This window comes from Neofelis nebulosa, chromosome 4 (assembly GCF_028018385.1).
Source record: "Neofelis nebulosa isolate mNeoNeb1 chromosome 4, mNeoNeb1.pri, whole genome shotgun sequence".
NCBI lineage: Eukaryota > Metazoa > Chordata > Mammalia > Carnivora > Felidae > Neofelis > Neofelis nebulosa.
In genome coordinates, this window is record NC_080785.1 from 161,647,758 (window position 1) to 161,661,976 (window position 14,219).

A 14,219-nucleotide genomic window follows, 5' to 3' on the forward strand; every position below is an offset into this window, starting at 1 on the left:
GAATGGGGGTATCCGTGCATCCTGCAAAGCAAGGTACCTTTTCTCCCAGACGCACAGAGACACGTAGAGTGAGATGGCACTACTCCGCTTTAATGGGGGGGGGGGGGGGGAGCGGTGTGTAAGCATGAAGGATCACATGTCCTGCCTCCACCCCTCCACGACGGGGCCATGTCCTCTGCCTGTGTCCCCGCCTGTTTCTGTCTCTGCTCCGTGGCCAGAAGCACCCTGGCCGACCCCAGTGGACAGGCAGCTCCTTGTGCAGGGGCCACATGGGGCACGGAAGGAAGCGTCCCTCGGTTGTGTGACTGGTTCTCAGTTCCACGCAGGCAGGCTCAGGCTGGAAGTGCCGCCGTGTGGAGTCTGGGGGGGGTTGGGGAGGGAGATCAGGCTCAGCCCAGGCAAAGGGGTCCCCACCCAGCTGCCCCGCGCACCTGCCGTCAGGCTGTCCTGTGCGTCCAGCCCCCTCCAGGCTCACCTCTCCTGGACCTGACGCAGCCGGTGCTGCAGTGCTGCCAGTTCCTGCCTCTGTCGCTGCACGTGGCCTGTGAGGGCCCACACGATGTGGCTCTGCTTGTCAGCGTGGGCCTGCGGGGTCAGGACAGAACCCTCAGCCGGGGCCGCCCCACCTCCATCCCCCGACACCGCCCGGGGCCGTCTGCCCCTCAGACTGTATCCGTGTGACCTGGCCATTCACTGCTACTCTTTGGCCTCCACTTCCCCATCTGTTAAATGGGGATGAAATGGGACTTGTTATACTATGTTATACTTGTTATAAGTATGATATGGGTTATCAAAAGGCAGGGCTGGGTAGCTACTGGGCGCTCGAGACACAGACCCAGTTACTCTTTTTTTTAAATTTTTTTTTTTTTTTAACGTTTATTTATTTTTGAGACAGAGAGAGTCAGAACATGAACGGGGGAGGGTCAGAGAGAGGGAGACACAGAATCTGAAACAGGCTCCAGGCTCTGAGCTGTCAGCACAGAGCCCGACGCGGGGCTCGAACTCACAGACTGTGAGATCATGACCTGAGCCGAAGTCGGCCGCTTAACCGACTGAGCCACTCAGGCGCCCCCCAGTTACTCTTAACAGTATACATTTATTGAGTCACTTCCATGTCCCCTGTCCCATGCGGAGCGTTTTGTCTGTATTGAGTCCCTGTCTCCGCTTTGAGACGTCAGTTGTCACGCTTATTTGCAAATGGGGAACCTGAGGCATGGGAGGGGACAGGGGTTTTGCCCAGGGTCATATAGGTTGGAGGCCATGGCACTGGGAGACGGACCTGGGGATAGCTCGGGGACTCAAGGCTCAGAAGCAAGCTCTGCCTGGGAAATCAGAGTCCCAGCTCCACCAGGGCTGGGAGCCTCTTACCTTCAAGGCCTCAAATTCTTGTTGGGCATGACCCAGCCAAGCGCCCCTCAGCTGGCCTTCCAGCCGCAGCATGCTCTCCCGCAGCGCCCGCTGTCCCTGCGCCGCCTCCCCTAGAGCCTGGGCTGTGGCCTCTGCTTGGAGCTTTAGGGCATCCTCTTCCATCTGATCAATAAATAGTGCATGTTAGTGGGATGATCATCTTGCCTTTGTTTGCCTGGGACTTGCCTAATTTTAACACTGGAAGTCCTGTGTTCCTGGGACCCCCTCAATCTTGGGCAAACCCAGACAGTCGGTTACCTTAGGCACTTGTGCTGCAAACTCCTATCTACCCCACAATGCCCCAGGGGCAGCGCCCACCTGCATCTCCAACAGGCTTGTGCGTAGCTCCTGGGCTGCATCCCGGCCCCGGCTGACCTCCTGCCCCAGAAGCCCCAGTGCCTGGCCATAGAGGCCCACGCTGTGCCCAGCCTTTGTCAGCCTTGCCTCTGTGGCCCTGTAGACGCTGTTGAGGGCCTGACCCAGCTGCAGGGTCCCGTGGAAGAGCAGGGTCAGCTCCTCATGTTGTGCTGGCTCCAGGCTCCCCATGGGAGCTGCAGACGAGGGCCAGGGCTCGGTGGCCAGGGCACACAGCAGGCACAGTGCGAGCACGGGCATGGCTGAGGCTCTGAGGGTGCGGCCACGGCGCCACTGCCGCCACCTTTTATGCCCTGACACCCCAATAACCCCCGGTCAATCGTTAACCGGCCGGCTGCGTGCCCCGTGTTGTGCAAGGGCCTGGCGGTGGCGCGACCGTTGCATCAGGCGAATGTCCGGCTGGGCCACGCTGAGATCACGCTGGCTGGGGCTTGGGGCCAGGTGTGGACTGGGGGGCACTGGGAGGGGATAGGCCCAGGCCCCGCGGGGGGGAGCCTGAAGCTCTGAGCCTCGGCTTCCCCACCTGTGGAAGGGGTGACGACAGTAACAGGCCAGCAGAAGCGGATGATAATAGTGAGCGTCTTAGCGCCGACGGTTTCCCCGGATGGCTTTTCTGCTGCCGTTATGGTAGCTGACTTGCTCACACCCTTGCCGCAGGCCTGTGATGCTGGGGTCTGCGCTGGCCTGGCTGCAAGCTGGGGGTGTGGGGCAGGGTACAGGTGTGGCAAAGACTCTCCCGAGGCCATACAGCCTGGCTCCGGGACCCACATGTGCCCCGGAGCAGTGCCGACTGCTGTTTTGCTCCCTGGATGACTGTGGGGCGTGTGCCTCTGTTCCACCACCACCCCCCCGCCCGGTAAAATGGGAGTAACGTTCATCCCCCTCCCCCTCCCACTTCTGATTCTGGCCTCAGTGTCTCCACCTGAGAGATAGGCCTCATAACCCTAGTGGCTTCTCCCGGGGGAAGGGCAGTCAGGCCCCTGAGCCCAGGGAGGGGTGGGTCAGCCCAGGTGGCTGCCTGGGCCACTTTTTGGAACCCTGAGCCCGAGCACCCATCTGTCCCTGCTCGGCACCTCCCCACGCCTCATGAGCGCCCCCAAAGTCCCTCTGTGTCCCCACCCTCTGCTGCACTGTCCCCCCGCCTATGCTCTAAGGGTGTCCACCTGTCCCCCGCTCTCTGCCAGTCCCATCTCCCGCCTGGTGCCCATAACCGCCCGGCCCTCAGTGTCCCAGCTGCGTGGCCACTCTCCCCCTGTGTCCCAGGCCCGGCTTGTGCCAGTAGCCCGGCCTCTCCTGTCCCTCTGATGCCCCCCTGCCCCCGCAGGAACCTGCTGTACGTGTACCCGCACTGCCTCAACTTCAGCAGCCGCCAGGGCTCCGCGCGCAACCTCGCCGTGCGAGTGCAGTATATGGCGGGCGAGGACCCCAGCCAGGCCCTGCCGGTCAGTGGCCAGGCCTGGGGGAGGGAGGGCGGGGCGTCCCGGGTGGGCTGTCCCCGGCAGGCCCCTCACACACGCCCTCCCCCAGGTCATCTTTGGCAAGTCGAGCTGCAGCGAATTCGCCCGCGAGGCCTTCACACCGGTGGTCTACCACAACAAGTATGCGGGGACAGGGGACAGGGGACAGGGGCAGAGGAGGGGAGCAGGCCACCTCCAGGAGACCTCGTAGGGGAACCGGAGGCAGGGAGCCGACAGTGGGGCCGGGTGGCAGGCACCGGGGTCACACTCACAGGAGGGGGTGGGGAAGGCAAGGGGCCTCCCAGCCCCCAGCAGAGCCCCCTGCCAGGTCCCCAGACTTCTACGAGGAGTTCAAGCTTCGCCTTCCGGCCCGCGTGACCGAGAACCACCACCTGCTGTTCACCTTCTACCACGTCAGCTGCCAGCCCCGGCCGGGCACCGCACTGGAGACCCCCGTGGGCTTTACTGTGAGACCCCCGCCCGCCCTCACCCCCACACCCCCAGCCCGCCTCACCTCTGGCCGGCCCCATCGCCGACCCCTGGCCTCTCCCCAGTGGATCCCGCTGCTGCAGCACGGCCGCCTGAGGACCGGCCCCTTCTGCCTCCCTGTGTCCGTGGACCAGCTCCCGCCCAGCTACTCCGTGCTCACTCCAGACGTACGCGCCCTGGCAGCCGCCCCCCAGCGCCTTGTCCTCTGATGACACCCCAGGCTCCCGTCTCATGGTCCCCCATCCGTGCCCTGCCTTCCTTCCCATCGGTACTCCCGGGATCCTTGTTGTCCTCTGTGACGACCTCCAGGACCCCTCGTGCTTTTGTGTCTCCTGCTCCGTGCGTCCCTCCGTGTCCCCCACTAGCCTTGCCTCGCTACCACCCCCCACCCTGTGGCCTTTGCACTCACTGTTCCCATTGCCTTTCTGCCCTGGTCCCCCTTTAGCAATCCTGCCTGCCTCTCTGACCACGATCACCCCAGGAGTACCTCCAGGGCCCATCCCCCACATGAATGCTGTCACCCTCCCACTTACCCTTGAGCTGTCATTAATGCCCTGGGAGCTTCAAGTCCAAGAGCCCATACGCTCTTCCCTGATTCATTCCCTTCAATAATATGCACCCCAGGCCTCCTTTCCTTGTTCCTCCGTCAGTACCCCAGGCTTGCAGCCTACCCAGTGGACCCCCATAGTGCTGCCTCCCATCTGCACCCCCCTGGGCTGGGCAGGGGGCCCGGCTGCTCCCCCGGGGGGGCGCTCTGCTCTGCCCACAGTGTTGCAATGGCTGATCAGTGCGGGAGGGCTGGCCAGTCCCCACCTGGTGTGTTCCTCCCGCAGGTGGCGCTGCCGGGCATGCGCTGGGTGGACGGCCACAAGGGCGTGTTCAGCGTGGAGCTCACTGCTGTGTCCTCTGTGCACCCCCAGGTAGGGGTGGGGGAACCCAGGAGTCCAGTCCTGGAGTTGAGCAACAGCTCCTGCTGACCGGGGAGGCCTGGCCTCGGGCCACGGACGTGACTTCGGTCAACTAGGCCAGGCTCCCAGGGAAGCTGCTGACTCAGCCATGCCAGTGACCATCCCAGCTGGGGCTTTGGCCCTTGGTCGCTCCCCTTCTCTCCTCCCTCCAGCCGGTACCCCTCTCTTTCCTCGTTTATAGTCCGTTCATTGATCTCCGGCCTTGGTCTTTGGCCCACGGAGCACCCCGCATCCCTGCACCCCCGCAACCCCCTACGGTCTTCCCTAACATGGAGCCCTGGCCCCACCCTGCTCACCCCAGCTCCTCCCACCCCCAGGACCCTCACCTGGACAAGTTCTTCACTCTGGTGCACGTCCTGGAGGAAGGGGCCTTCCCGTTCCGCCTCAGGGACACCGTGCTGAGTGAGGGGACTGTGGAGCAGGAGCTGCGGGCCAGCCTAGCCGCACTGCGCCTCGCCAGCCCCCAGCCACTTGTTGCTTTCTCCCACCACGTGCTGGACAAGCTCGTGCATCTGGTCGTGCGGCCTCCAATCATTGGCGGCCAGATCGGTGAGCCCTCAGACCTCAGTTTCCCCATCTGGAAAAAGGCCCCTCAGTCCCCTGGTCCCGGGCGACCTCCTATAGCTCACTTTCCTTTCTGGCCTCAGTTTTCCTTTCTGAAAAGTGGCTCCCAACCCCCCGGGCCCAGAGCAGGTCCACTGTGACCCTTTGGTGGCCACACAACCCCTTGGAAGGGTGGGAGATAAGAGGTTCCTTGGGGGAGGCAGGAGGCCCAGGGCTCTGGAACTTGACCTGTGCTCTGCCCGGCAGTGAACCTAGGTCGTGGGGCCTTCGAAGCAATGGCCCATGTGGTCAGCCTTGTCCACCGGAGCCTAGAGGCTGCCCAGGATGCCCGTGGTCACTGCCCGCTGCTGGCTGCCTATGTCCACTACGCCTTCCGACTGCCTGGCACCGAGCCCAACTTCCCAAGTGGTAAGTGTTGGTGGGAGGCCCTGGGGGGGCAGGAAATATCAGGGAGGAGAGCGTCCCAGTCAGAGGGAATGGCATGTGCAAAGGCCCAGAGGCTGTACAGGCCTTGGTAGGTTTGGGCAGCTTGCAAGAGAGGAGTTGTGGTCTCTGTTGCTTGACTGGTGGCTCATTCAGCCGGTCAACAAGCATCTTCAGTAGCTTGAGGCAGAGACTCAGCTAGGCTGCCCAAGTTTGAACTCCCAGCTCCGCCTCCTACAAACCCTGTGACCTCGGGCAAGTGATTTCACCTCTCGGGGTCTGTTTTCCATTTGTAAAACGAGGATCATAAGGGCAACCCCATCATGGGGCTGCTGGTAATATTAAATGGTACAGTGATCCATATAACATGGGTTCAATAAAGTTGGGTTCTTTTCTGTTTGCTAAGTAATTAGCAATAACCACGAACGCCTCTGAGCACTTACTATGTGCAGCGACTGTTCTCAGTGTGTTTCAGTCTCCCCCAAATCACTACGAGGCGGCAGCCATTATCATACCCATAATCATACCCGTTTACAGGTGAGGATCCCTGGAGGCTCAGAAAGAAAGCAACGTCACCAAAGACGGCTGATTGGGAAGGGGCAGGGGGTCCACGGGACATCAGGGGCAGGGGGCTGACCATATTCCCTCCATCCTCAGGGGCCCCTCCAGTGGCGGTGCAGGCTGCCACGCTGGCCCGTGGCCCTGGCCGCCCCGCTAGCCTCTACCTGGCTCGCTCTAAGAGCATCAGCAGCAGCAACCCGGACCTGGCCGTGGCCCCTGGCTCTGTGGACGACGAGGTCTCCCGCATCCTGGCCAGCAAGGTAGGGTGCGGGGACCCCAGGATCTCTAGCCTCAGTGGCCACTGCCGCCAGGTGGGCGGGTGGAGGATCTTAGTTTTGACAGAGGAACAGAGGACAGAAAACGCCAGACAACCAGCATGGACGAAAGCTTGAGTCTGGGCGGCTGCACGGCTGGTCTGTGGCTGTCACAGCTTGGGAGCTGTGACTCAGACTTTGCCCTGGGCTCCATACTCCGAGGCTGACCCGAGGCTGGGCGGCTGGAGGTTGGCCTGCTTGAAAAAAGCAGCGTGTGCTTAGTGGAGCAGGTGGGTGCGTATATGCGTGTACCCCATGCGTGTGTATACACGAGGGCATATACTCACGTACCCCACGCGTGTATGGGCACGGGGCACATATATATGTGCGCTCCACGCACATGTGTGCACAGGGAGCGTATGCGCGTGGACCCCATGCACGGACGTGCACACACATTTTCCGGGGTTGCGTGTATGATCCAGGGCAGTGTTCACGCTTGGTGTTTCGTGCTGCTCTCCCTACCTTCTGCCCATGGATTCCACCTCCTACCCGTGTATCTCCAGGGTATCGACCGCTCACACTCCTGGGTGAATTCTGCTTATGCTCCAGGAGGCAGCAAGGCTGTGCTGCGACGGGCACCCCCTTACTGCGGGGCCGACCCCAGACAGGTGCCCTCCCTACCTGCCCCTGCACGTGTGTGACCCTCATCTCAGCATGAGCCCCTCCCACCTTCCTGGCTGTGGCCCACTAACCTAGGGGGGCTGCCTGAAGGAGGCGGCAGACCCCTTCTGCCTTTGCTCAGGGGCTGTAGTGTCAGTGTCGTAGGCATCACAGTCGTCTGAACCAGCCTTTTGCTGCCCTACAGACCACAGCCTCAGGCACAGACAGAAGGGACTGGGCGGTATGCAAATAGCATGCAAAGGATATGCAAAACCAGCCACTATAACCTCACTGCCTGCACTGCATGGCCTGTACATGTCCTCCTTAATCCACTCTGTTCAGGAGACTCAACTGTCCCCTTGATGTGGCAACCTGAATGATGCCAAAGGGCCAGGACTGACCCTCTGGGCTCTCCCATCCTGTTTCAGGCAGACAGCAGCTCCCTCTACTCTGTCCCTTCCCAGAGATGTGGTGCGGGGAGGGGCTTTGCCTTCAGATAGACCTGGGCCCGGGGCTCCGAATTTTCAGATGTGGTAAAGACTCCGGGTAAAGTGTCCAGCTCCGCGGTCTCGAGCCTGGGAACGAGTTAGGGCGTCACAGGCAGGATCTTCTCGGGCTAGGTCTCGGCCCAGCCTGGCCCCCACGCTGCCAGATAGCCTTGGAGACAGACACCGACCGAACACACACACGAGTCTGAGCACAGGGTGTGAAAGCGGGGAAAAGAAACGAACAGAAACGAGGCCACCAGCCTCCTCCTCTCTGTGGTCCGGGGGGAGGGGGGGGGGGCTCTCCAGGGAGGTGACATTTTTGCCGGGACCTGAAGGGTGAGACGGAGCCAGTCAGCGAAGGGTGGGTGTTGCGGGTGGAGGAAAAGGCACATGCAAACACTGGGACCGAGCTCAGAGCCCCTGGCCACGGAGAGCAGGCCGCAGGGGGGGGTTTCCCTGCACACTTGGCCCCAGACCTCGTTCCAGCTCCATGCCCATCACCCAGGCAACCTGCACTGAAGGCAGGCGGGGGACTGCTGGCAGCATGGGACCTTGTAGACAGTCTTCTCCTGAGACTGCTGGAAATCTGGGTTCATGGGCCCTGCCAGCCCCCTCCCAACATCTTTAACTGGGCCTCCCCCAATGCCCTCAGTTCTCTGGGGTGTCAGCTGGGCCTTGGAGACCATCTAGGAAGTGACAAGGTGTAGGAGGGTGTGCACTCCAGGCAGGAGGGGACACTGAGTCTGGCCTTTGCCAGTGGGTGGCCCATTTAGTGTGTTCTGAGTGGCCAGGGCTCTGCTGGGACTGTGGGAGCTGGGGGTCCCTCGAGTGCCGAGGCCCGTGCAGGTTCCAGGGGTGAGGCCGGCCCCATCTCCGGGCCTCCCTTCTTTGCTAGCGGCCTCACCTCCTAACCAGCAAAGGAGGAGGGGAGCATGGGTCCCCATCCCCATTTCACGGATGGGGGCACCGAGGCCATGCGAGGCTGCAAGCAAGGCTCAAACAGGGCCGGGCCTGGAACCCAGGGCTCTCGGCTGCTCCCGCTGTGCCTCACCAGCACCTCCTCTCATCTCTGTCCTGTTCTTTTCCTCTTCTGTCTCCTCTGTCCTCGCTTTGACCCCATGTCTATACTCCACTCCACTGTCTACACCCTCTCCTCCACCGCGGTGCCCTTCTCCATCCGCCCCGACCTCCCCGAGTCTCTCGGACCGCACCCTCCCTCTTCACCGTGTTCACCCCACACCCCATTCCTTCTGCCGCCTTCGCCCATGCTGGGTGTGTGCCCGTGTCCCGTCCACCCTCGCCGACGGGCTCCTGTCCCCATTCTCGCCTCTCCCATCCACCCTGCTGGGCACCGCCTTCTCTGTCTTCACTATGCTTCTCTTCCCCTCCGTCACCCACCTTTATCGTTGTTACCTCTGCTCTCGCGTCCATGCCGCCTCGGCCCATCCACACGGACTCGCCTGTCCCCCGTCCATACTGCCTACATCCTCACTGACCCCCCCCCCCGGCCATCCCATCCTAGGCCATCGACTGCAGCTCTAGCCGAACTTCTTTCTACCTCGAGGGCTCTTCCTTGGCCCCACCGGCCACCCAGCCGAGACCCACTGTGCAGAAGGTAGTGGGAGGGAGGGGGCGGGTGACACAGCGTTGGCCCCAGAGCACCTTGTCTCCCCCGAAGCCCAGCAGGGTCTAGAAGGCCCAGGGAAAGGGCATGTTGACTCCTTCTGCTCCCTCTCCTCCTGCATGGTCTCCGGCTACACTAACCCCAAGCCATGCAGCTGCATCCCATCCCGGTCGCGCCCCCTCCCTTCCACCCCGAGGAGGGAATGGGGCGGGCCCCTCAGCTCCCTGTGACCCTTGCCCCTGCCCCCAGCTGCTTCACGAGGAGCTGGCCCTGCAGTGGGTGGTCAGCGGCAGCGCCGTGCGAGAGACGGTCCTGCAACATGCCTGGTTCTTCTTCCAGCTCATGGTGAGACACCCTCCTTCCCGCCGGAGGGACACCAGGGAAGGCCCTCTCCTCGGGAAGGAGCCCTCTGAGATTGCTCCCAAGACCCCTGGGAAATGGTCCCAAGAGACCCCCACGCAGTGAGACAGGAGACACCGGAGGGGGATCTCTCCCCAGAGGGAGGCCCCCGGAAGCCCCCTTGGCAGAGAAAAGACCCCTCCCCACCTTCCCTGTGAGATTGTAGAGACCGCTGAGAGACCCCTAACGAGGGAGGAGACCCCTCGCTCTCAAGAGATCTCCCCGGAGAGAGAGGGACTCCGTTGTGATCAGACTTGAGCCTCTGCCCCCAAGCTCTTCTAGAGGTGCCAGGGGGGCCCCCAAACCCCACCCAGGTGGGCTCCCTCAAGTCCCACTCCACAAGTCTTACCTTCTGTCCCACCCCCATACTTAGCCCCAGGAGACCAACTCCAGCCCCTCCCGGGCTCCCTCAGCCTCCCCAACCCTGCCTAGGAGGCACTCAGGCCCCGCCCACTGCCAGCTCAATCCCCACCCAGGACCCGTTAGGGCCACCTCTAGCCCATCCGCCTTGCTGCAAAAGTACCACTCCCAGCCCCTCGAGCCCTGCCCCCTTCTAGTGAGCCCCGCCCCCAGTCCAGTCCCTCAACCCCGCCCCCCCCTCGCTCTCGCCCCGCCCCAGGTGAAAAGCATGGCCCTGCACCTGCTTCTGGGCCAGCGGCTGGACACGCCCCGCAAGCTTCGCTTCCCTGGGCGCTTCCTGGACGACATCGCGGCCCTCGTGGGCTCTGTGGGCCTGGAAGTCATCACCCGGGTATACAAGGTATGAGGGAAAGGGCCTCAGTGGGAGGGGTCTGCGAGAGGCCGCAGAGCAGGCCAGGCGGGAAGCACGAACCCCCTTTGCCAGATGAGCCTGTTCACTCAGCATCCATTTCTTGAGCACTAACTGTGGGCACAGCCCTGCGCTGGATGCTAGAGACACAGCAGTGAACAAAACGGACCCAAATCTATGTGTTCGTGGAGCTGACGTTTCGAGGAGACTTGAGGGAGGGGAAGGAGCACTTTATGCCCTGTCTGGGGGAAGGGCCTTCCAGGCAGTAGAAACAGCGAGTGCAAAGGCCCTGAGGTAGGATCGTGCCTGGGCTGATAGGGGAGCAGTTAGGAGGTAAGTATGGCTGGAGTAGAGTGAGCAAAGGTCAGAATGGGAAGTTGATGAGGGTGGGAAGGCGATAGCACAGATCCATTAGCCCTTACTACAGTGCTGGAATACAGTAAGTGCTCAATAAATGGACATCGATGTTCTCAGACCTTGATGATTGTCCAGGTCCTGGATCACTAATTCCGGTGTTCACAGGAGCTGGGCAGGAAATAATTATGATAATAGTAGCAATATTGGGCATTTGAGTGCTTACTGTGTATCTTAAACACGTTAGATGGATCATATTAAATTCTCCCAACTACCCCCGTGAAGTCAGTATTATTGTTGCCTCCATTTTACAGATGGGGAAACTGAGGCAGAGAATGACTGGTCACAAGCCGATACCACCTAACTGAGAAGGGGCAGAATGGGGATTTGAACCCACGCCACCATCTCCAAAGCCCACGCCCTCACCACCTGGGGAGAGTGAGGCTTCTGATGGCCTAGAGGGCATGTACCCGTTAGCTGTGGCCAGGACGCATGACTTTTAAGGAGAAATGGGACTTCTGGATTTGATAAGGAACGTTCCAGATTTTTGAAATGCTGGCCCAACCCAAGTCAGCCCTTGTGCAATCTCCCGCGACCTCTGGGCTGGTCTCAAAGTTCTCGACCTTGTTCCACTGGGGCCTCCCCAGGGGCTATCTTCCCAGGGGCTGACCCAGATTGTGAGGAAACGTCCCTCGGAAAGGGCTGCAGAGAACAGCAGCCCCGAGAGGCAGCATCGTCCCAGCTGCCAGGGAGGCATCAGTGATGGGCCCCAGTGGTTTCATTGCTTTATTTGACATTTTCTCGAGCACTGACTGTGTCAGGCCCAGCGCACAACGAACACCCAGTCTCTGTCCCCACCGTGGACTCGGAGCTAAGGCAGGTTTGTGTTTTGTGTTTTGGGGCTGCAGGAAAGTGAGGGCCACCGAGGCTACCTTGTGAAGCCACAGAGTGGCTCATGAGAGCACGAGGGCAGAGCAAGCATCAGCCAGGAGCAGCCTTCTTGCTGTTCCTCACATTCTCCAGGCACGTCCTGCCCCAGGGCCTTTGCACTTACTATGTTCTGGGCTCCGGATGCCTTTCTCCTCTTGGCTTTCTCTTGTCTTTGGGGCTTCTCTCGAAACAGCACCCTGTTCAGTTTCCTTCAGAGCACATGGGAGTATCTCCAAGTCTTCTATTTATTGTCTGCCTCCCCCCACCCAAGACTGTGAGTTGGACAGGCAGCAGGGACCATGTCTGTCTGGTTCGCAGGACTTGTCACATGGTAGATGCTCCCCGTATGCTTCTTAAAATGATTGCTGGGAGTGTACCAAGTAGGGCAGAGGTTAATTTGCCCAAACATAATCACAAGTGGTTTCAATGTGACCAAAGTTGATTTCTGAGCATAGGTGGGTTGCAGGGGGTTCCACAGGGTGGACCTGGCTGGCCACTGCGGTTCAACGTGGTACCTACCCCATGATGTGTGACAAGGGGGTGGGAACAGGAGGACCTGTCCCTTCTGTTTAAGCGACCGTATCACTGCTTCCCAAACCCCTTTGGCCAGGATGTGGTCACATGGTTATCCCCAGCTACACGGGAGGCTGGGAAATGTAGTCTTTACCCAGCTCTGAACTCTGAAGAAAGATTCCAGTACTCTGAGAGGGGAGAGGATTTGAGGGGAGTCAGCAGCCAGTTTCTGCCATCCATATTGTGTTATTGAAATCGAATGAAAGGAAAAATAACAGGGTTCTTTGAAAAAAAAGAATTTTTAACATTTATTTTTGAGAGTGAGGGGTGGAGGGGCAGAGAGAGGGGGACAGAGGATCCAAAGCAGGCTTCACACTGTGAGTGCAGAACCCGATGCAGGGCTCGAACCCATGAGAACCGTGGGATCATGACCTGAGCTGAGATCAAGAGTCTGAGCCACCCAGGCGTCCCTCTTTTTTTTTTTTTAAGATGACTTTACTATATATATATGTATGTATATATATATATGTATGTATATATACATACATATATATACGTATATACATGTATATATACGTATATATATGTATATATACACACACACACACATATATATATATATATATACACACATATATATATATATATATATACACACATATATATATATATATATATATATATATTTTTTTTTTTTTTTTAAATGTTTACTCGTTTTTGAGAGACAGGGTGTGAGCAGGGGAGGGACAGAGAGAGAGGGAGACGCAGGATCCGGGCTCTGAGCTGTCAGCACAGAGCCTGATGCAGGGCTTGAACCCACGAACTGTGAGACTGTGATCTGAGCTGAAGTCAGAAGTTCAACTGACTGAGCCACCCAGGTGCCCCTTTTTTATTTTATTTTTTAAAGTTAATTTGCTTACTTTTGAGGGAGAGAGAGAGGGAGTGGCAGAGAGAGAGGGGTAGAGAGAATCCCAGGGAGGCTCTGTGCTGTCAGTGCAGGGCCTGACGTGGGGTTCGAACTCACAAACTGTAAGACCACGACCTGAGCCGAAGTCAGGAGTCAGGCGCTTAACCAACTGAGCCACCCGGGTGCCCTGAAAACAGTGCTCTGAACAGAGTCCCGAGGAGTGTAGACACATAACCGTGGGGCCCGGAAGGGACAGTCAGAGGAGGACAACCAGGAGCCCAGAAATGAAGGCACGTCAAGAAGCCCCAAGGCCGTGGTGCAGTGAGGCGGGTCCTGGAGGTCCCTGGTGGCCGTGGTGAGAGCCAGGCCCAGTGTGGAGACTGAGGCCCGATGGGACACGTGGGCTCGGGCTGACAGACCCTGTGCCCCCAGGACGCGGAGCTGGCCGAGCGCCTCAACGCCAGCCTGGCCTTCTTCCTCAGCGATCTGCTGTCCCTGGCGGACCGAGGCTTCGTCTTCAGCCTGGTCCGAGCCCACTACAAGCAGGTAGGGGCGGGCCCGGCGGGAACAGCGCACCCGCAGGTGACAGGGCAGGGCGGTGGGCGTGGCGGGCCGAGCAAAGTAACCCACTGACCCCCTACCCCGCAGGTGGCCACGCGGCTGCAGTCGGCCCCCAACCCAGCGTTGCTGCTGACCCTGCGCATGGACTTCACCCGCATCCTGTGCAGCCACGAGCACTACGTGACCCTCAACCTCCCCTGCTGCCCCCTGTCGCCTCCGGCCTCACCCTCGCCCTCTGTATCCTCCACCACCTCCCAGGTGGGCTGGCCTCTCTTCTGTCTCCTCCCCTTGACCTGTGACCTCTCGCCTGAACCCGTCTTCTGTGGGTCCCTCAGTTGTCCACTTCACAGTGGGCCGCTGCCCGGGGGCCTGACCCCTTACCTCTGACCCTTCACCTCTGCCCTTCCTTCTTGCCAATTTCTCGGGAGGACCGGCTTCTCCTTCCTCACCCCTAAATCCTCGCTCTCAACCAGGGTTCCATTTGCTGTTTCTCAGACCTCTGACTCCAGGCCCTGG

At 60.0% G+C, this 14,219-nt stretch overlaps 2 protein-coding genes across 8 annotated transcripts in view; one reads left to right on the top strand and one right to left on the bottom strand.

Annotated features, from left to right (window-relative positions):
• DOCK6 (dedicator of cytokinesis 6) overlaps window positions 1–14,219 on the top strand; it is a 44,594-nt gene that overhangs the window by 16,646 nt on the left and 13,729 nt on the right. For 3 of the 7 annotated variants that reach the window (XR_009261116.1, XM_058727987.1, XM_058727991.1), the window contains 14 exons: window positions 3,107–3,224; window positions 3,310–3,380; window positions 3,568–3,706; window positions 3,794–3,895; window positions 4,562–4,648; window positions 5,014–5,245; window positions 5,507–5,668; window positions 6,341–6,504; window positions 7,062–7,166; window positions 9,169–9,261; window positions 9,520–9,615; window positions 10,289–10,429; window positions 13,575–13,688; window positions 13,791–13,961. Coding sequence is in view for 6 of the 7 variants with exons in the window: in XM_058727987.1 (XP_058583970.1) it covers window positions 3,107–3,224; window positions 3,310–3,380; window positions 3,568–3,706; window positions 3,794–3,895; window positions 4,562–4,648; window positions 5,014–5,245; window positions 5,507–5,668; window positions 6,341–6,504; window positions 7,062–7,166; window positions 9,169–9,261; window positions 9,520–9,615; window positions 10,289–10,429; window positions 13,575–13,688; window positions 13,791–13,961 (1,795 nt within the window). In the remaining variant the exon portion in view is untranslated. Of the gene's footprint in view, window positions 1–3,106; window positions 3,225–3,309; window positions 3,381–3,567; window positions 3,707–3,793; window positions 3,896–4,561; window positions 4,649–5,013; window positions 5,246–5,506; window positions 5,669–6,340; window positions 6,505–7,061; window positions 7,167–7,363; window positions 7,661–9,168; window positions 9,262–9,519; window positions 9,616–10,288; window positions 10,430–13,574; window positions 13,689–13,790; window positions 13,962–14,219 lie in introns of those variants that run through there. The other 4 variants (XM_058727988.1, XM_058727990.1, XM_058727992.1 and 1 more) reach the window with 4 other exon arrangements.
• On the bottom strand, window positions 109–2,023 carry ANGPTL8 (angiopoietin like 8). Its single transcript, XM_058727999.1, has 4 exons — window positions 1,726–2,023; window positions 1,369–1,530; window positions 476–585; window positions 109–360 (listed from the first exon to the last, which is right to left on the bottom strand). The coding sequence occupies exons 1-4, from the start codon at window positions 2,020–2,022 to the stop codon at window positions 333–335; spliced, it is 597 nt and encodes a 198-aa protein (XP_058583982.1). The 5' UTR covers window position 2,023; the 3' UTR covers window positions 109–332.

Coding starts and splice junctions, on each gene's coding strand:
- ANGPTL8 (XM_058727999.1), bottom strand. CDS start 2,022: ATGCCCGTGCTCGCACTGTGCCTGCTGTGTGCCCTGGCCACCGAGCCC. Junction 586..1,368: donor AAGAATTTGAGGCCTTGAAG/GTAAGAGGCTCC, acceptor CTGACCCCGCAG/GCCCACGCTGACAAGCAGAG. Junction 361..475: donor CTGCGTCAGGTCCAGGAGAG/GTGAGCCTGGAG, acceptor AACCCCCCCCAG/ACTCCACACGGCGGCACTTC.